Below are 20,517 nucleotides of genomic sequence, written 5' to 3'. Positions count from 1 at the left end.
CAAATGGCTTTCCCACTCCCTGAGAGCTCATGGGTGCTAAGCCTTTGGGTATTTGGTGTGTGTGTGTGTGGCAGGGTGATGTTCCCCTTCTGAGGCCTGACTCAGAACAGTCCCTCAGAAACACACAGGCTAGCCCAGTTTACTTACAAAACATACTCTGTCCTAAGACACTTGTTCCTCCGCCTAAGGTCCAGACTGAGTGCATCTGCAAGCCAGACCTCAGCAGGAACTGTTCATTGCATCTGTGATTAAGCTAGCTGTCAGGATCACCCATTTTTTCCAAGTGGGGGTGATTCACAGGTTCATATTCCATACATCTCGAATCAGGATTGTAAGACTGCAAACAACAGGAGCTATTGAGAACCACTTTAGGCAAACATGGCAAACTTAGGAGCCACGCCACAGGCTTGGCTCCAGGAACAGCAAGGGTTGTCAGTTGCTGAAGTGGCTGGAGACAGCCTTCCTCATGTATCTCTGACTTTGGTGCCTTGCCAAGTGTCCAAATCCCCAGTTTAGTCCCTGCTCTCAGGAGCCAACCTCAGCTTGGCTTACAGCTTCAAGTCTCTAGGCTTATATTTACCGTCTGCAAGTAGAGCTTTATTGTTTCCACAGCAATACAGTATTTCAGTGACTATGTCATCTTTAAGCACCATTTAAACACCAAAGACCTCTCTCGCTCTTTTTCTCTCTCTCTCTCTCCTTCTCCCTCCCTCCCCCCTTAAGTTTTGCTCTTTGCCAGGAGACAGTTAGAGATGACAAAAGGTCTCACTACCCCACATCATCTTCAAAGACTTGCATGAGTTTTGCAAAGCCATGACGAAGGGGTTCAGCTTGAGAATCTTCCTGAACTGAGTGGAGTTTATCAAGAGGTCAGCGGTGAGCCTAGAAATGCTCAAAACTAATTCTTAAGTGCCACAGAGAGGAGGTCAGTAAAGGAGAAAAGTTCTTGATTTTTCACAAAGAGAATCCTGTAGTCTGTATTCTCTTGATACTTTAGTGGTTGTGCCAAGGACAGCATTCTGGATGGCATATTTAGGGATAGTGGCCTCCTCCAAGATTAGCCTGGATCCAAAAGTAAATTTCTTAACGTTAACTTCTGTTCTACACAAGACATGAGGGAAATTCTGAAGCTCTTCCCTCTGGCATCCACTTCCAATTAAATTATGCTATTGATCAATGTCAGGAGACAGAAAAATCTTCTGGCTTTAGAGCACCAGTCTCCTCCCTGGATTTGGCTTTAGCTAGCAAACAATGGAATCTTGGGACAACGTGGGGCTCTGGAGTCAGCAGAAGCTGGAGGAGGCTGGGCTGCCATTGACCCTGTAGGCTCCCCTGGCAGACAATGTTTGCTGCACACTGCTGATTAGAAAGCATTCCTGAAGATTTGGGGTAGACATGGCCGTGCCAAGGGGTCAGCAGAAGCACCAGGTACCCTGCCTCTGTTTCTGGAATGAAGGAAAAGGAAATTTCCTAAAGGGTGTTTATCACAATAATAGGATAATAGAGTTCTTTTCTACCACCGAGTCTATTACAATGCTCAGAAACATTAGCAATACACATACTACAATGCTAATGTTAGCAGAAGACCGTGAAGAGAGGCAAGGCAGGAAGAAAAGACTCCTGTGTGCCGAGCGATTCTCTGTCAGGTTAAGGGAATTGCCTTTCATGGTATCTGATTTAACCTTCACAAAGACAAGTTCAGAGTTTCCATTCCCATGGTTTTCAGCTGCACTCATGAAGTTTCAAATTATAATCCTTTCTGGATCAAACGTCCAGCAATCAGTGGCCCAGACACTTCTGTACACCCTGTCTCATCAGTCCTTGTATGATTAGCTTGCTTAAACACTTTCAGATCACTTCATCAGGAAGAATACAGTGAAATAAAATCACAAAACCTGTCCAGTCCAGCAAGCCACCATGATTAAAGACTTTCTGGGATATCCAGCAATTTGTTAACCAATGATAGTCTTAACAACACAGGTTTCTCAGAAACGTATTTTGAAAATTCCTGTAGAGGGTGATGGAAGTTTTATCTATCAGTAGCTCGTTAAAAGGTTCCATTTCCACTGTGCCATGGTGGCACACGCCTTTAATTCCAGCACTCGGGAGGCAGAGGCAGGTGGATCTCTGTGAGTTCGAGGCCAGCCTGGTCTACAAGAGCTAGTTCCAGGACAGGTTCCAAAACTACAGAGAAACCCTGTCTCATGCCTCATTCATAAGACTTGTAGCTCTAAGAATAACACACATCTTCACACACAGACATATGAACTCTTCCTCTTCCCAAATCCTCCACACTATCAGCTGTTTTTCTTCCTCCTTCAGTAAGCAGAGCACTTCCCTAAACCTGGGGAGTGATTGGCATGCTCTCACCCTCTACTCCTTAGATGCAGGTGTATTTGCCTTGACAATGAAGAGAGCGCCTTCTGCTGGCCAGCGCTTGCTTTTGAGGGCCAGAACTACGCATGTTGGGCACAGCCTCTCTTTGTCTTGCCAACCACACCATGTATACAGATGAAGAAATAATATTTAAATACTCAGGCACTTTTTCAGGTCACAAAGCTAAAAAAAAAAAAGAGGCAAAGCCAGCCTTCATATCAAACCTAACTAGCTTTATTGCCTTTGCAATTAGCAAGCAAGCTACATAGATTCCTTCTTGTCAATATTCTTGTGTTTATCTGGCTCATTATAAAGTATAAATTGCTTAAGAGTGGAGCATAACTGATGATGTATCTGTGTGGCCATAGCAGCCACTCCATACCATCTGTGGGATAAATGAAGAAGGGGGTTGCAACATCCTGAAAGGAGGCAAGGTTTAGAGTCAAAGATCATGGACACATCCCCACTCAGAGTTTCGCTTGTACTGGGTGGTTTTTAATATTGGTATTAATCCTGAAACATGGCAGCAATGCTTTCATCTTTTTTTAATTTTCTGACTAAACAGCATGCTTTAAGGCCTACACTCCATAAATGGTATTTAGTGACCCAAACCACAGCTTTTATTCCAAAGCACTAATTGGGCTTGTGCTAATGAATGACCGTACAGTTGCCACCGGAGGTTCATGAGCACTTTAACAATAGTATACTTTTTTTGTAGTGGTTACTAATGTTTCCAATTTGTTACATGGAATCAAAGCTCTTAGAAAGACAAAAATACCTTCAGGATAGATAAGCAGGGGAGAAACAATGTGACTTTTGTAACAGGGAGGACTTAATTAGAAGCAGCAGTAGGAACAATAGAAAACAGCTGTCCCGATGCCTGGAATCCACAAAATGAAAAATGAAGAGGAGGTCTGGAAAGGTGCTCTGGGGCTGGTAAAAGAGCGGGAGATTCAGTAATAGGGAACAATGAAGACAGCAGATGGAGAGTGGTTCTCGACAGAGGCCGCTTCTATGTTTCTCAGAGGCTGAGAGGGTTAGCTCTATGTTGCTCTAGTCACTATCTGCTGCAACCATGGCCTTCTATGGGCAGAGGTAGCTAGCATAAGCGTCTCGGCTAATCTCCCAAACTGAATAATCTGTGCTGGAAAGATGATTCATGGCACAAGAGCTTTGCTGTGCAAATCTGGGGATCTGCGGTTGACTCCTGTAGAAGGCCCAGTGTGACTGTGTGTCTGCGACCCCAGGGATAGGGGTGAGGTTGGAGACAGGAGGATAGCTGAAGCTCTCTGGATACCAGCCGAGCCAAAGTGAGCAAGCTTCAGGTTCCGTGAAGGTCACTATCTCCTTAACAAGCTTCAGGTTCTGTAAAGGACTTTCTCTCAATGGATAATGCAGAAACACACCCATGCTCGTGTAAGTGATCCTAATAAAACCCAGTGGGCCATTTAAATAAAACAACATGAAACTGGGTGGTGGCGGCACACACTCCTTTAATCCCAACACTTGGGAAGCAGAAACAGGCAGATCTCTGTTAGTTTGAGGCCAGCCTGGTCTATAGAGCAAATTCCAGGACAGTCAGGGCTATGGAGAGACCCTGTCTCAAAAAATCAAAAACCAAAACAAAAAGACATGGAATTGGGGCAGAGACTTGTTAGGAAGAAGAAGGCCCGGAATGAGTTGGTGAGAGAGGACAATGGGTGAACTCAATAAAGATGCATTATGCACATATACCAACTGTCAAGGGTGAATTAAACTGTTTGTAAAGGTTTTGAAAGTTGGGAATTCTTTCTTTCTTTTTCCTCTTCTTTTTTTAGACAGGTCTATTCTGTAGCCCTGGCTTTCCTGTAACTTTCTATATATTAGCCCTCTAGCCCACAGAGGTCTTCCTGTCTCTGTCTCCCAAGTGCTGGAATTCAAGACATGAACCACCACAGCCGACTACTTAGAGGATTTTGTTGCTATTGTTCATTGGTCAGTGTGTCATTCCTGACCTAAACACATCCCCATGACCAGGATACAAAAAAAGCAAAATTCAAAACATCTCAGTACATTTTAGAATCAATACATGCTGAAATTAACATTCAGGCACATTGAAGATGAGTCTACCAGAAGGCTGAAATGCATGGCATAGCTCACATTAGTTGCTTGTGTTCTATTCTATAAGTCTCTTTATGTGAAATTCTGCTCGCGTAGGGTCAGATATGTCCAAATCTTCTATCCCCTAGTCCTGCAAAGCCATTCCTGAAAATACTAACATTACAACTTAAAACAAATTCTCCAGAAGCATTGTCATTGAGATGATGGCAAGGATAGTTTTGTAATTGCCTGCTTACGCTCTGTCCTGAGAGGGTAAGTACTGTGGGGAGAATGGATTGCAGAGAAAGAGATGATGGACTCAGGTGATGGATCTTTGCTTTCATGGTGGGATCCTTGGGGAGTCAGAGTTTTGGAGAATAAGTGTCTTCCTCTTGTACCACCTTCTGTGTGAAGGCTATGTTGCTGCTGAACTAAATGATATTAACTCTAGTAAGCCAATGGACCAGAGAGAGACTCACCAAGACAGCAAACATAGATGAAGATTCATTGAAAATGCCCATCTTCTATGAAATATAGCATTTTAATCTTTCTTAAGTTTCTCAAACCTGGTATAAAATCAAGTGCTGATCATAGTTTAAGTGATGTCTGAAAGTCAGATTTCCTGGAAAACGAACAAGAGTTTCCATGAGCACCTAAAGTTTACTATTGTTGTGGGAGGTCCTTCTGTCTATGTGTTGCTTTTATTGGTCAATGAATAAAGAACTGGCTTGGCCTATAGCATGGGAGGAGGAAGGCAGAGTTAGAGAGAGACGTCATGGAGCTGCCAGAGACAGACGCTGGTCGGAATTTTACCTGGTAAGCCACAGCCATCTGGCGATATACAAAATAATAGAGATGGGTTAGTTTAGGATATGAGTTTAGCCAGAAATATGCTTAAGCTATTGGTCAAACAGTGTGGTTATATCCTGGCTGGGTGACCAGGAACCAATAAGTGGCTCCTTCCCCCTGTGACAAACTATTTGTATGGAAATACCAAATGACACTTCTACTTCTCCTTCTTCTCCTCCTTCTGCTCCTGCTTCTCCTTCTCCTCTCCTTCTCCTTCTTCTTCTCCTCCTCCTCCTTCTCCTCCTCTTTCTCCTTCTCCTTCTCCTTCTCCTCCTCCTCCTTCTCCTCCTCCTCCTCCTCCTCCTCCTCCTCCTTCTCCTCTCCTTCTCCTCCCCCTTATTCTTCATTTGTTTATTTTTTGAGACAAGGTTTCTCTATGTAGCCCTGACTGTCCTGGAATTTACTTTATAGACCAGTTGGCCTTGATCTCAAAGAGATCCAACTGCCTCTGCCTTCCTGAGTGCTGGAATTAAAGGCGTGAACCACTACCACTTGTCTAAAGTTTCCAAATAGTGTATTTCATTCTTTAAACAGGGATTTAGCGATACAAATTATAGAGAGTGAAGATTGTCAGGAGAATATGTAAAATGTCATAATTTTGAAAACTCTGAGAACTCTTGGAAATACTGAATCATTGTTCCTGAAACTCAAACACTCACACGCCAGGAATCTGAAAACATTGTTGATGAACAAATGTTTTTACAATTAAAATAAATAGACCAGTTAAAAAAAGCAAACGGCATCAGAAAAGGTTCAAAGTGTAAAGGGAAACAGAGTCAGAGGGTTCTGTATCAGCCTCGGCTCGGGCTACAGCAAGGCTGGCTTTTGGCCTGCCAGATAGACTGGTGTTTCGCATCCTTACAGAACCGAGGCAAAACTACTCAAGCAAAGCAGGAGGAGGGACTTCCCAGAACTAGGAACCCATGCTCTAAGGTCCAAAGGCAAGGATAAGTCAGCAGAAATCAAGGCATGTTGAAATGGTAGCTGGAAATCCAAAATAGAGTGAAATTCTGTTTTTCTGAGGGACTTAGAAAGTGGGGTGAAATTTTCTGGATTCCAGATGGAGGCGTTCCAGGAGCACAGACAGGAAATGCCCTGGAGGGGAGACAGGGTCAGCTTATGCAATGCCCCTGGAGGATGGATGTGGGGGGGCAGGTGGAACTGTCAACCTAGAGGTGACTCTATGTCTACCTACATCCTCCTGTAAGATGAAGGTGTCCCACAGTGTAGACCCTGTCTTTTTGACACAAAGTTAAATAATGGTGTTGTACAATCAGGTTAGAAAAAACAGTTTTGGAAAATGCTGTAAGTAAACCTATCCCTTTGTATGCAATACCAACGGCCAAGAAGATGGCTCAAGTTGGTGAAATGCTTTCTGTTGAAGCAAGAGGACCTGAGTTCAGATCTCCCGCTCTGACATACACAGCAGCCTGGGCCTGTATGTAGCTCCAGTGCTGGGAGGGAGAGACAGGAGGATCCCTGGAACTTGCTGGCCAGTCCACCTCGCCTAAATAATTAATAAAGTAAAAGAAATCCAATCACTAATCCATGACCACAGCACAGGAAGAGATGCATTAGTATGCTGTGGTGGTAACCGACGCCAACATGTACCAGAAAAAGTCATTTGCCCTAGTGAACCCTAATGAATACATTGGCTAAGCCAATTTATTTTTTTTTTACAAACTAAAGTGTTTTCCTATTAATTGTTAAATTATACAGACATTGGCTGCATATAATTCAAACAAAAATGGTCACATTATGTTTTTAGGCAGGATCAAGCATTAATATTTCACTAGGTTACTAGACTAGGTTATACAGCTAAGTAATCTAACACTATTCTAAATTGAACACTAGTATTCTAAATATAAAAATAATACGTTTGCTGTAGAGAGTTTGAGAAGCCACAAAAACACAGAAAAGATAATAGAAATCAACAATTCTTGCTCACTGGTAACTCCTTCTAATACTTTGTTTCTATACACAGAAATTTATTAATTACAGTCACAGCGTGTCTTCTGCTTCCACACCCTGAATATTTCTCCATGCTGTTTGTCTCCAAAGCCTGGTTTTAATGGCACTGTTAGAGTACATATACATTATGTACCCAACGAAAGCCATTTTCAGGACCGGAGCGATCACGGTGGGCTTGGTAAGCGTGACGGCTTGAGCTCAGATCCCCTGAATCCAGGAAAAGCCAGGCACAGGAGCATGTGTGCTCAACCCCAGTGATGTGCACTCCACAGTGAGATGGGAGGCATAGAATGGAGGATTTCTGGATGCTCACAGGAAAGCTGGCTGGGATACACAAGGATGATCAACAAAGACCTGTCTGAAACAAAACGGGAAGCAAGGACTAATGACCAGGGTTCTCCTCTGACCTTCACATGCAACCATGACACATTCGTACCTATACACACACCCAGACACACACACAGACACACAGAGAGACACACATACACACCCAGAGACACACATATACATACACATACATACAGAGACACACATACACACACAGAGACACACACATACACACACATTACCACACACACACATACATACACACAGACACACACACACACACACACACACGCACACACACACACACATAGTGTCTACTTTTCCAAAGTTAGACTTTTAAAATTATACATTTTTATGTTGATGTCAAGATTCTGCATATTAAATTAACCCACATTTTCAATTCTTTCTTTTAAGCACGACCATGTTTCTTTGGGTGGGCAATGGCAGAGTTGAATATTTTTGGTTTTATTTAAATTATATTTAGAGAAATAAGAAAGTCAAGAACCTGGAGACAGACCTGAAGCACCACTCCACAGAGCAGCGTTTCTCACTGGTTCCTGCCTTGAGCACCTGCGCTGGTTTCCGTTGGCGATGGGTTGGGACCTGTTAGACCTCTACTCCCCAAGCCGGTTTTGGTCAGTGCTTTGTCACAATAAAAAAGGAACTAGGACACGATGACATGTTGGCTCCCGCATGTCCCCTCTCCTGAACTGTGCTGTCTCTGAATGTCAAGGATTCTGCTGTAGAAGCCTGTGCCTTCCAGGGACAGAACCCTGGGCTGGAAGCAGGTGCACTGTGCAGGCTTAAGGTCAACATGATTCCCTGCTGTCGCCTTTGAAAGTTCATTGCCAGGAAAAGATGTGAGCCCCGCATCAGAGAAGGGGAATTGTGTGATCCAAACTAATTGCCTGTCCTGAGCTGCAATCAGAACTGGATCTGACCTATGAAAGGACTTTAACTCTTGGGCAGCCTACTGCCTACGGTTCTGCTCCTGAGACCACCTTTCCCATAGCTTCATGAATCCTCACTTACAGTCTTTGGATTTTGTATTTCTCCTTTATTTACTCCAAAGATGTAAAGTTTCTCTCATGAGGAATTGATTTTCACTTCATGGCTTCTTCCTTTGTCTTTATTTTCTTTTCCAAATCAATTCTCTTTTGTCTTCCAACTTTATTCCAGAATTAATCAGAGAGTGTCCAACTAGATGGCTGTATACAGGGTCTCTAGTCCTGCTGGTGGTTTGCAAAACCCAGAGAGCAGAGGATACTCCTGAAGCTGGCAATGGTGGGGGCACTGCCAACCTTGTTTTTAGTGTTTGGGAGTGGTGTGTTGCTGTGATTATTGCAAGGGGAGCTCCAGAAACAGCAGAGTGGGACCCAGAGGTGACCTGAACCAGCTAGAGAGCAGAGCGGCAGCTTGGAGAAGCCATCACTCTTTCCCAACCCTCCAGCAATCCTTCACACCATGCAATTACGTGCTTGAAACGGCCCAAACTGGTTTCAGTGTCTTACAGCGCAACATGTGCATCAAAGGGCAGGGGATTTCCAGTGGAGCAGGTTGCTCTGCTGCAGCCCAACTGAACCCAGAGCAAAACATCATAGATAAAAATTCGCTTACGGGGAAACTTCTCTTAAAGAATTACATTAGGAATGAAGCAAGGATGTGTAAATGTCCCATCATGGCGCCTAAGACCGGCTTGTCAGTTTTAATCTCCGCTACGCAAATTAGTTTGTCTGGGTGTGCTCATCTGTCATCTTCAATGGTACAATTAGCCAACAACTCAAGGCAAGGCATTATTGAACCATGAGGGTTAGTTCTGAAATTCTCTCAGAGTAAAATCCATGTGCAGAATATGAAGACTACTCTTGTTGGCTTGTGTTCACATCCATAAAAGAGCAGGGCCATGGGGTAGGAGCAGACTGTTTTCCCTTGAAATTGTTGCAAGAATCCCACCTGGCTGTGACCAGGGATGAACATAAAAGTCATTGCTTTCTTTCTGTTCTGTTCCTACATCTATAGTGTAGAGATTTCTTCTTCCAGCCGACACTTGGGAGAGGCAAAGAACCTTGAATGCTGCCACGTTACTCCCTTGGCCAGATCCCATGTTATGTGTGGCTGCTCAGAAAGAGCAGTGATCAAAGCATACATACATATACTTATATGTGTGTGTGGTTAAACATATATATTCAAACATATATATGTGCATATCCTATGTATATTTATGTACATACAATATGCATGTGTATATACAATACACACACACATATATATATATATTTGGTTAAAAAGAAAAAATAAAATCCCTTCTTTATGAGATGAATATGCTTTCTGTGTTCCTTCTCCCCTGTACAGAGAGCAAAACTGCATCAATTGGTTCTACCAGAAGTCGTAGATCCATACTCAAAGTTTTCTCTCAAAGTCTGAACGGTTTAAGAAAAATATCACCATCACAGATTCGCTCCTTGAGTATAAGGAAACCGACAAGCAGATGCCAACGGGCACTCTTATTCCAGAGGTGGCATCTGAGGCCCTGCTCCCTTGTCTGCAGTCAGCTGGAGATGGAGCACTGTGGGTGCTGCCTTCAACTCCAATTATCCATGTGTTCCAGCACATGATTCCTGGGAAGAGCTGGTCGCCTGCCTGGGTGCCAGCTATTGCTTAGAGAATGTACTCACAATTTTATAACCACTGCACTGCCGGTGGGAAATTACCAACCACTAACCAGTTTAAGATACAAGGAACCTAGGTTAACTTTATAAATATGATTTAAAATTATTAGTCTCCCATGTTAAACACATAAATATGAAGATTTGAAGCTGGGACCCTCATATAAGATAGAAATTTCAGCATTTGCCTTTCTGGGCCTGGGTGACCTTACTTGGTATAATGTTTTCCATTTCCATTTATCTGCCAATATAATAACAGTTTCTCTTTCCGGCTAAATAAAATTCCATCATGGATATTTAACGTGTTTTTCACTACCTGTTCATCAGTTGACAGACATACAGGCTGTTTTCATGCCTTTCTTGTTATGAGTAGAACAGTAATGAACATGGATAAGTGGGTGTCTGTGGGTGCCTATATAGCAGGATATTGAGGCCTCAGGGTGTATGCCAAGGCTTGGTACAGCTGGGTCATAAGGCAAATTATTAATAGCTTATTGAAGAATCTCCAATGTCTGCACCAGTTTTCATATGGGGTCACAACCCCACAGTTCAAGATGTTGTACCTTAAATGACAGGTGTGTTTTTCCACTGTTCTGGAGACTCGGAACTCCAAGGTCCTGAAGCTTCCTGGTTCAGTTCCTCATAAAAGCCAGTTTTCTGTCTTACAGATGCCTGTCTTCAGTTCAGGCTGCATCCTCATAGCTAGGACAGGACCTGGTACCTCTCACTCCCCCATCCCAGTACAGTGGGGGGGGGGGACAATTGGAGGCAGGGATGGCACTGGACAGGACAGGGGGCGGCGGGACGCCAGACAGATGACACACGACAACTCCACCTCTGATCTCATCTAAGAACTGAGTTGCCTCTCCAAAGGGCCAGGTCCAGCACCTTAGCAGGTGTTGATGCTACAGACAGGAGCTCCAGAAAACACAGACATTCACTGCGTGGCCAGACCAGCCTCGGTGACCCTGACTGCTCCCACTTAAAGGTGTGTGCGAGGGCCTGGATGAGGGCGAGACTGTGGTCGGAGTGAAAGGCGCTGCGCAGGGTGTGGCAACAGCGTAGGGAGACTCTGAAGTCTTGTGAAAGAGAATGTGCGGCTAGGAGCCTTTTGATTGTTAAGGAATGTCTAATTAAATCCGGGACATTCCAACAGAACACCCACAGCACGATGAACCCCAAGAGAGGTCGCTTCCACAGACGCGTCCTGTGAGCAGAGAACACAAGCCACATGTTTATGATTTGCATAGCCACATTTATTTCATTTTCCTTAGACTTTGTGTCTTTCACACCATGTGTCTCCACCCCATTCAGTTCCCCGTCCCTTTGTATCCACCCTCTGCCACCACACTTGAGAGAAAAGAGAGAAGGAAAGAATCGATCTCGTCATGGAAACTGTAGTGTGACACAGTGAGTCACACATAAACCCATTTGTCCGTGTATCCTTACTCGCAAGTGTTCATTTCAGAGAGTCGTTGGTCTGGTCCGAGGCCTCTGGCTTCTGCTACGCTATGGATGCTGGGGCCTCACTGGGGCTCCTCTTGATTATCCTGATGGTACCCTGCGTTGTGGAAATCCTGTGGCTTTGGGAGGAGTCATCCCTGGGCTGGTGGTCCTGAGTTCTTTAAAAAAGCAGACTGAGCAAGCCATAGGGGGAAAGTGGATAAGCAGCAAGGGTTTGTGTGTGTGTGTGTGTATGTGTGTGTGTGAGTATGTGTGTGTGTGTATGTGTCTGTGAGTATGTGTGTATGTGTGTGTGAGTGTGTGTGTGTGAGTATGTGTGTATGTGTGTGAGTATGTGTGTGTGAGTATGTGTGTGTGTGTGTGTGTTGTATATAAGTGCATGTTGGCTTATGTGTGCTACCACTCAAATGTGATGTCAGAGGACGCTACATCAGCTTTAGCCTCCAGGTTCCTGTCCTGCTTGAGTTTCTGTCCTGACTTCCTTCAGTGATGTACTCTGCAGAGATGCCTGTGACCTTGTCAAGCTTCACGACAACAACTGCTTGTCCTTCTTTCTTAGATAATGATGCTGAGAATGATCTTCAATCAAACGTCCGTTGAGCACTGCAAGACACAGATGGGAAAGGGGAGAGAGTGCAACTCCTTCCTCATTGCAGTTCGCCTGGCTTCGCTGAACCAGATCCTGGACCCCTGGGTTTATCTGCTGCTAAGAAAGATCCTTCTTCGGAAGTTCTGTCAGGTAGCAAATGCCGTCTCCAGCTGCTCTAGTGATGTACAGAAAGGGCAGCCCATCTCATTGTCTAACGAAATCGTACAGCCAGGGCCGTGAAAGTGAACATAGCCAATGTGCACACAGCTTTTGCAGCCAATATCCCTCGGACCGCGGCATCTCTGGTATGCTGCTGTTTATGCTTTGGAATGGAATTTTTGATATAAAGCTGGATGGTCTGAGGAGCATAGATAATCCCTTCTGTGCCAAAATCTTGAAATACAAACAGAGGAAAATCTGTTAATAACAGTCTAGCAGTTTGAGTCTCTGCCATTTGTGGCTGAATATGGGGTTATTTATGTGATGAAACACTTATGATAAATGACCTTGAGCTACTTGGGTACAGAGAGTTGCTGTCCAAGCACACTGTGTGTGGGGAGTTTGGAGTGTAAACCCTTGGGTAGGGGACCAGGCCATAGAGATTTGTTTTGTCCAACAACATTGGTTGTGTTCTCTTTCATCATTGTTTCTGTGACTTTTGCTTCCTCCGTTTTTTTCACTCAAATTTTAAAGAATCTAGTTGTGTTTTTAAAAGTGTATAAGCTATCCAGTATCTACATATGTGTTGTTTTGATGCTATTTAAATATTAAATATTGTTCAATACGTTGTTAACTCATAACCCTACAAAACTTAACTTTTGGTTGGGTTGGTCAAGGAGTTTACTCCTTAACTAAATAAGAACAAGTTCCACTTTTCCAAATACAACAGTTTCTGTTCACCCATTGCTGAATGTTCTTTCCTTTGAATATATTTTGCATTTTCAGCCGGGCGGTGGTGGCGCACGCCTTTAATCCCAGCACTTGGGAGGCAGAGGCAGGCGGATCTCTGTTAGTTCGAGACCAGCCTGGTCTACAAGAGCTAGTTCCAGGACAGGCTCCAAAACCACAGAGAAACCCTGTCTCGAAAAAAACAAAAACAAAACAAAACAAAAAAAAAGACATTTTGCATTCTCAGAAGTCCAGGGGAGAGTCATAGCTAATCTATGAGAGTCAGGAAGCTACATTTCAGAATGCTACCTAAAGACTGGATTGAGAACTGTTCCAACTAGTGTTCTCTGGTCTTTAAATACCAATTCTCATTGTAGAGCCAATAGGAATATAGAAACTAAATAGAGATGTTTTCATGCCCGGCTTTCTTATAAGATAGGAATATTAATGACGGCTTCTCTTCCCCCTTGCCCTGCCCTTGGGTGAATGCTATTACACAGTTCTGCTGCTGGATTGGCTTTTCACACCGCTATAAGGGCACACGGCTTGACGCTTTTGGCTTAGTGACTTCTTGGTTTTTTTGTTTTTTTGTTTTTTTTTTTTGGTTTTTTTTTTTTTTTTGGTATTTCGAGACAGGGTTTCTCTGTGGTTTTGGAGCCTGTCCTGGAACTAGCTCTTGTAGACCAGGCTCTGGCACAGGTAAATTACAACCAGAAGCTTTGGATTTGAAGGGTTAAAGGTTACCCCACAACGACTGGGCTCCTTCAGGACCATCCCATATACTGCCTTTATTCTTTGTCACACACCCCCATTTTGCCAGTTCAATAATTTTGCCAGTTAATGTGAAGATTTTGATTTGTACTTTATTGCTCCCTAGTTTCTTCAAAGCTTGGGATTTCTTTCTGCTTCTTACATAGTGACATTTTCTTTGTGGTTAGTACCAGTCTGGATGACAGTTGATTGTAACTGCTACAGTGTATCTGTTAGGTCAATTATGCCCAGTGGCCTGGATGAATTAGGATAATTAGTCTAAATGATCACATAAAAGTGAGTCAGAATATAAAGTCTAGTGGAGGTGCTGACACCATCCAGGATGGCTCCATGATCCAGATGTTAAAATAAAGACATAAATATAGGGCTATATATACTAGCCTTGTTATAAAAATCTCTCTTAGATATGTTTCATAGCGTATAGGACAACATTATCCTCCCCCATCCTCAAACAACTGTATCCAAAAGAGACTTTGTTTGCCTTTGGAGTGTTCTGAGACCTTCTGTGAAGAAGTAGACACACACTGCTGGATTTGAGTGGTGAAATGTAATTTTGTTGCTGCTTCCCTGACTTACCTTTCACTTTCACTTACTGTAGCGTCTGGAATATAGGACTTTCCAATAAACCTTGTACAGTGGACGAGTGAATGAGATTCTGCCAAAAACTTCTGCTCACTCTTGGGGCAGTTGACACATCTGTTACAGCTAGTCCAGCCTTAAGGCAAATGGCTTCTTATTTAGTTGAGTAAACAGAGCTCTGGCCTTAGAAAAGTTTGCTGTGTGGTTGTATGGTACAGTGCCATCTGTATTAATTGTCTAGAGGTGTATCTTCAGCTGGTAAAGAGACGACTAGCAAAAGGACATCAGTTTTCATCAAGCTGCAAACACAGATCAGGCTGAAATGTACCCTTGGCTACGAAACCCATTCCTGCCCAAGGGTTCCACAGCAGGAGTAAATGAGTGGCTGTTTTTGACCACGCTTGAAAAGGAGTCAGAAAGGGAAGAAACTGTAAGTTTTGTTATCTGAGAAACCATTGGATAGGAAGTAAAAATCCTCCACAGTCTCAGCTTGGGATGGTTGGAGTTCAGTGATGTGCTGTGGAGAAAGGGGGCTTCTGCAGGCAGAAGGTGGCATCTCAATCTCGGAGTTTGATTAACTGGCCTTGAAGTTTACTCCCAGACAGCTGGTTTGTCATGCATATGTATCCACATGAAGAAGAATGCATGCATAGATTATAGCTCTTTTCTGAACTTGAAAGTATTCATTAGAATCTCAAAAAACCACACAGAAAGAACAAGTGAATGAAAATAGAGACTCATTTAAAATTAATAAGTGTCTATGGTTTTCAAATGAATTTAGGCTTCATTTAATGTCATAGATGCCAGAGATGATACGTTGTCAAATACAAAGAGTTAATGTTTCAAATAAAATGGACTTAGTGAATATCTTCAAATACTTTCCAGTTGGAGAAGCAAAATGTGTTACTGTAACTTCTCAGACTACAGAAGTAGAGGCCAGATGATCACCCCAAATTGAAGCTACTCTGGCTTAAGGGGTGATTTCCTGCCAGCCAGGCAACACAGAGACTGCATTTCAAAAAACAACACCAAAGCAATGAGATTTATCAAACTTGCCTAATGCTGTATACCAAGATATTTTAAACAAATATGTTTAATCACATTAGGTTTAAACTATTCTGAAATGAAAGCATATGCATATTTCTGCTTAATTCTTCTTTATCTCATAAAAGATCTCTTGACAGAGTTATAGGAAAATATTATAAGATGTCCCATATATTAAGACTAAAAACTCATAGGCAGGTGGCACCTTGGCTGTATCCTGTTGCTTGAAATTTAGATGGATTTGATCCTTTATTTTACCAATGGTTTTCACAGTGTTATTGGTTGGGGTCCTAAATTAGTCACTGGCTGTCAGGCTTCCCAGCATAAAAATTATTCAGTCATTTAATAGCACTTCAGGATTGAGAGCAAACCAGAGATGGAAATAAGAAAACTTTGTTCTTTTACATTTGTTGGTGTGTGTGTTTCCTTGTATAGTTTTTAGATTCTGGAAAAATCAAGATTTATGAGAAGCCAGGGGAGATGTATGCAATTTACATACTCTTCAAGATTCTTGGTGCTTTAGAAAGGGCAGCCATGTGGGTGTGGGGTGCGGGTGGAGAACATGGAGACAGTAGGGAGAGTTGTCCACTGCAACCCGTTAAAATTCTTGGTCTTTTAAGGCTGACTCAGAGGCAGAGACAGGAATGGACTTCATTTACCCTTACACACTGCTCACCCTGAAGACAAAGAGGTGTGGCCTGGACTTGTTTTTGGAAAAGAAAATGATAAACTTATTCACTCAGATAATCACTAAATGAGAGAGAGGGAGGAAGGGATGGGAGGAGGGAAGGAGGAAGAGGGAAAGAGTTGGAGGACTGAACCTATTGTCACAGCAATTACTGTGCTCGGCTCACAACCAACAGACACAATCCCACAATCTGGTGTGCGGTTCTGGCCACAGCCACATGGGCACTTGAAGCTCCACTGCAGAGCTCAAACAGGGAGTTCCCCACTCTCCTCACTGCCTCCTCCCCACATGCTTGGCAATGCAGGAAAATGCGTCTTACCGCCTTGTGTAAGCTTTTTTTGGGTGTTTCTCTGCAGTGTATTTAAATATACCTTCCATGTGTTTTACAGCCGATACTCGATATTATGTAGACAGAGAATGAATGTATGAGATGTATATCAGAGTTATGACTGCATCCAAGGACAGCTTGTCTGTGTATTTAATAAATGCCTGTTATTTATGGAGTCTGTCAATGGAAAATAAAACAAGTGATCTGAAATGTCCCTGTCTTTATTTCCGGATCTCAGGAATGTTTTCTTGTCTGGGATATCTTCTTGACTATGGTATCTTTCTGATTTCCTACTTGCTCTGTTTGGTCAGATAAAAACCCAGTGTCCTAGAACAGCCATATCCTGTTGGAATGACTGGTCGGTTTTGGTTCTGATTCCAGAACCCCGTGCAGAACATCACTAATTCTTTCCACACTGGAGAGATGCTCTGTCCACATTTTCAGTATTCTCTCTCTCTCTCTCTCTCTCTCTCTCTCTCTCTCTCTCTCTCTCTCTCTCTCTCTGTTGTAACCTCCTGATCGCTGTTTTTAACACAAAACCTCATTCATAAATTCCTTGCTCTTGCGGATTCTGCTGTAAACACTGGCCCCTGAGGTAAGAACAGTCCTTGTGCGTATCAGAGCTTTAGCCTAACAGTCCCTAGTGTTGATGAGAATGTGTACCTGTCTCACATTGAGCTCTGTAGGTGGTGAAATACCAGGATTTATTTTTTAAAAAAATTCATATTTGGGGGGGTGGATAGTGGAATGGCTGAGCAGATAGGGGGACTGGAGATCCACATGGTAGACGGAGGAACCAGCTCCAGGAGATTGACATCAGATCTCCACATGCAACCCTAGCACATATATGCACATATATGCACTCACACAGAGAGAGAAAGACAGGCAGACAGCAGATACAGATACAGAGAACACACACATACACAGAGTCACACACAGAAACATACACACAGACACCCACACACAGGCACTCACGCATAGACACATACAGAGACTCACACACACACAGAGACTCACACACACACAGACACCCACACACAGACACAGACACACAGGCACTCACGCATAGACACACACAGAGACTCACACACACACACACACACACACACACACAGACACCCACACACAGACACCCACACACAGGCTTTGCAGTAGACTCTAGTTCAGGCTTTGCACTTACAATCCAGAGGGAGGAAGGGAGCAATTTTTATGACAACGTCACCGTGACATGTGAGACCTGTGAATCAATGGGTAACGTTTCATTGTGTTTTCGAGAAGCAGACTCTGCCAACCTGGAGAGAGGATTTAGAGAACTTTTCACCTCACGTCTCCCAAAACTTACAGCTTCCGAGGTTATCAGACTGCTTCTAACTAGTCCCACCTTTCTCTTTCTATTTGTCAGACAGAAGAAGTGACCAGGCCACTCAGCTGGGTACTGCAGACACTGGGGCAGATTTTTGGCTTTTTTAGTCAGCTTATTATGAAACATTCTGGCCTTCACTCATGCCATGCCAGCAATATGTCCCTAACAAGGACAAGAAACATTATTCTCGGGCTTTGCCAGTTAAACCATGGGGACATGTTGGACCCCAATAGAAACCTGGGCTTTGAAGAAGGGACCGTGGATGCAGGTGGGTCTGTGTCCCTTGTGGTGCTGTTCCCTGAAGCCAGGCACTGGAGTGTGTGTGTGTGTGTGTCTGCACAAAAATGCAGCAACACCACGTCAACAATGCCTGGGTCACAGTGGTCTGACCGGCTTCAGAGTGGTCTGACCGGCTTCCGTAAGCTTGCAAGCCTACAGAAGAAGAGGTACACTTTCTCAGGAGTATTGTCTTTCTGTTGAAGGCCCGACATCTATTCTGATGTCTTACAAGGGATCGCCGATATGAGTCTCTGTAATTAAGGACACCATTTCCTGGGAGGTCCTTGTATAGCCATTCTTTAAGGGGTCTCTCATCTCCCTGGTGCCCATGACAGACGTACAGAACATGCATTTCCTCGGAAGGCAATCTCTGTCACAGGCAGTGGATACTAAAGAAAGGTCAGTGAGTGAGTTACCCGGGCTGGGTCCTTCAAACACAGAATTTCTACTAAATGCTTTGATTGCAAGTTCGATCCCCTCCTTGTGCACAGTAAGAGGACTTCTGAGATGTATCACACAGAGCACAGTGCTGACTCTATTACAACTGAGTGTCTCTGGACTTCCTTGAAAGTAGGTGGTGAAGGAATCTCACCGAGTTTCTTCATGAGTCAGGGACTGAGTGAATTTTCCTGTTTTATAAACAAAGCTGGAAGCTGAAGCTGTAACCTAGCTACTTCCTGGTGGACATGGACACCCCATGACGGTCTCCATCCTTACCCCTGGGAGAAGACAGGAACACGCAGGGTAAAGTGACTTCGCCACGCTACTGTCACTTTAGAAACTGCCGCTGCATGACCCACCCTAGGAAGAGCTGATCTGAGCAGGACCAAGTTCTTTCTCTCTCTCTCTCTCTCTCTCTCTCTCTCTCTCTCTCTCTCTCTCTCTCGCTCCTTTCTGGTGCTGGGAACCAAATGCAGGGCCTTGTGCTTGCCTGGAGAGCATAGTCCTCCATTGTTACATAATCTTGAAACAATTCTTTTTTTAAGTAAACGTTATCCAATGGCTCCTTTGGCTTAGCACAGAGAAGATTCTTTTGCTTTGTCCTGTGTGCTTTCCTTCCAGCAAGACTTAGAATGATATTCAGAATTCAATGAGAAGCCGAGTTCTGATCTTGAGTACAGTCTACACACAAACAGGCTAACGATTAGAATGTAGCTCCATGTTATTAAGAGGTAAAGTGAACACAGAGCTATTTCTACTTCTGTGTGAACTCCAGCTGTGCATTGCACTGCTATTTCAAATGCAGGCAGCAGGAATGACCTAGCGGTCGAATGTTTGCATGGGCACAGCCCACGGATGTCCTTGCAAATGTAAAATCGGTCAAGCCCTGGGCCGACCTTTCACACTGAGCTGTTGCCTTCAGTAGAGGGTTGCACCACATTTTATGGTCTGAGTTTCTCTGGGGAAAAGAATGGAGTGCTTTGTGAAATTTATCTCTGCGTTGCTCTTGCTTCATAAATGAAGATGGAAATGAAATCTTAGAGCCTTAAAAAAATCGCATCAATTAGAAATTGCTCTCTAATACAGAAGTGGGCTGCATTTAGGATGTGTGTGCAGACTGCATTTAGGGTGTGTGTGCAGACTCTGCATTTAGCATGTGTGTGCAGACTCTGCATTTAGCATGTGTGTGCAGACTCTGCATTTAGCATGTGTGTGCAGACTCACACAGCTGTACAAGCATGTGTTTGACATTGCATGGGGATTCTCAAGGGTCAGTGGTTTGTAAAAGATTCCCCAAAGGTCACTTTCGGAGGAAAATGATTGCCTGTTGGTATTTCATGACCATGTAAAAACTTCTCCTAACATCATAATTTTCCAACTTATGGGGCATGGTAACAAAAGTAATTCTTACTGAAAATTATCATAGAAATATTAATATATGGCTGAGAGGGATTACGAACGTGAGTGATGTACACCCTTAACCAGGCTCCTCTGTCCCGTGGGGTGTTCCTGATACAGTCTGTTCAGAAGATTAATAATTTAAAGTACCATAAACTATTTTTCAAATAAAACCATTTTGCAAAAATGCTTTCTAAGTTGTTGTGAGCAGAAGTAAAAGAGGAAGTCTCCCACACTGGGCAAAGAGTCAGAGAGGAGCCTAACTGCTGAACTGGTTATTTACTGCTATTGCTTCTTAATAAGTCAGTGAGTCTTTTCCAGCCAAGCCACGATTATTAGGCTGAGGTCTCAGATACTGCTGAGAATACTATTCTGGTGGCTGCTACTGTCCTGTCACCCTCCTCTCATTAGAGGAGC

General features: G+C 43.6%; 1 protein-coding gene across 1 annotated transcript in view; it reads left to right on the top strand.

Annotated features, from left to right (window-relative positions):
• Ptger3 (prostaglandin E receptor 3) overlaps nt 1-20,517 on the top strand; it is a 61,422-nt gene that overhangs the window by 11,510 nt on the left and 29,395 nt on the right. Inside the window, exon 2 of the mRNA XM_005357455.2 lies at nt 12,292-12,471. Coding sequence (XP_005357512.2) covers nt 12,292-12,471 — 180 coding nt within the window. The remainder of the gene's footprint in view (nt 1-12,291; nt 12,472-20,517) is intronic.

Source organism: Microtus ochrogaster, chromosome 21, assembly GCF_000317375.1.
Source record: "Microtus ochrogaster isolate Prairie Vole_2 chromosome 21, MicOch1.0, whole genome shotgun sequence".
Lineage (NCBI taxonomy): Eukaryota > Metazoa > Chordata > Mammalia > Rodentia > Cricetidae > Microtus > Microtus ochrogaster.
The sequence above is the reverse complement of the archived record's forward strand: the minus strand, read 5'-3'. Positions and strand labels throughout refer to the sequence as shown.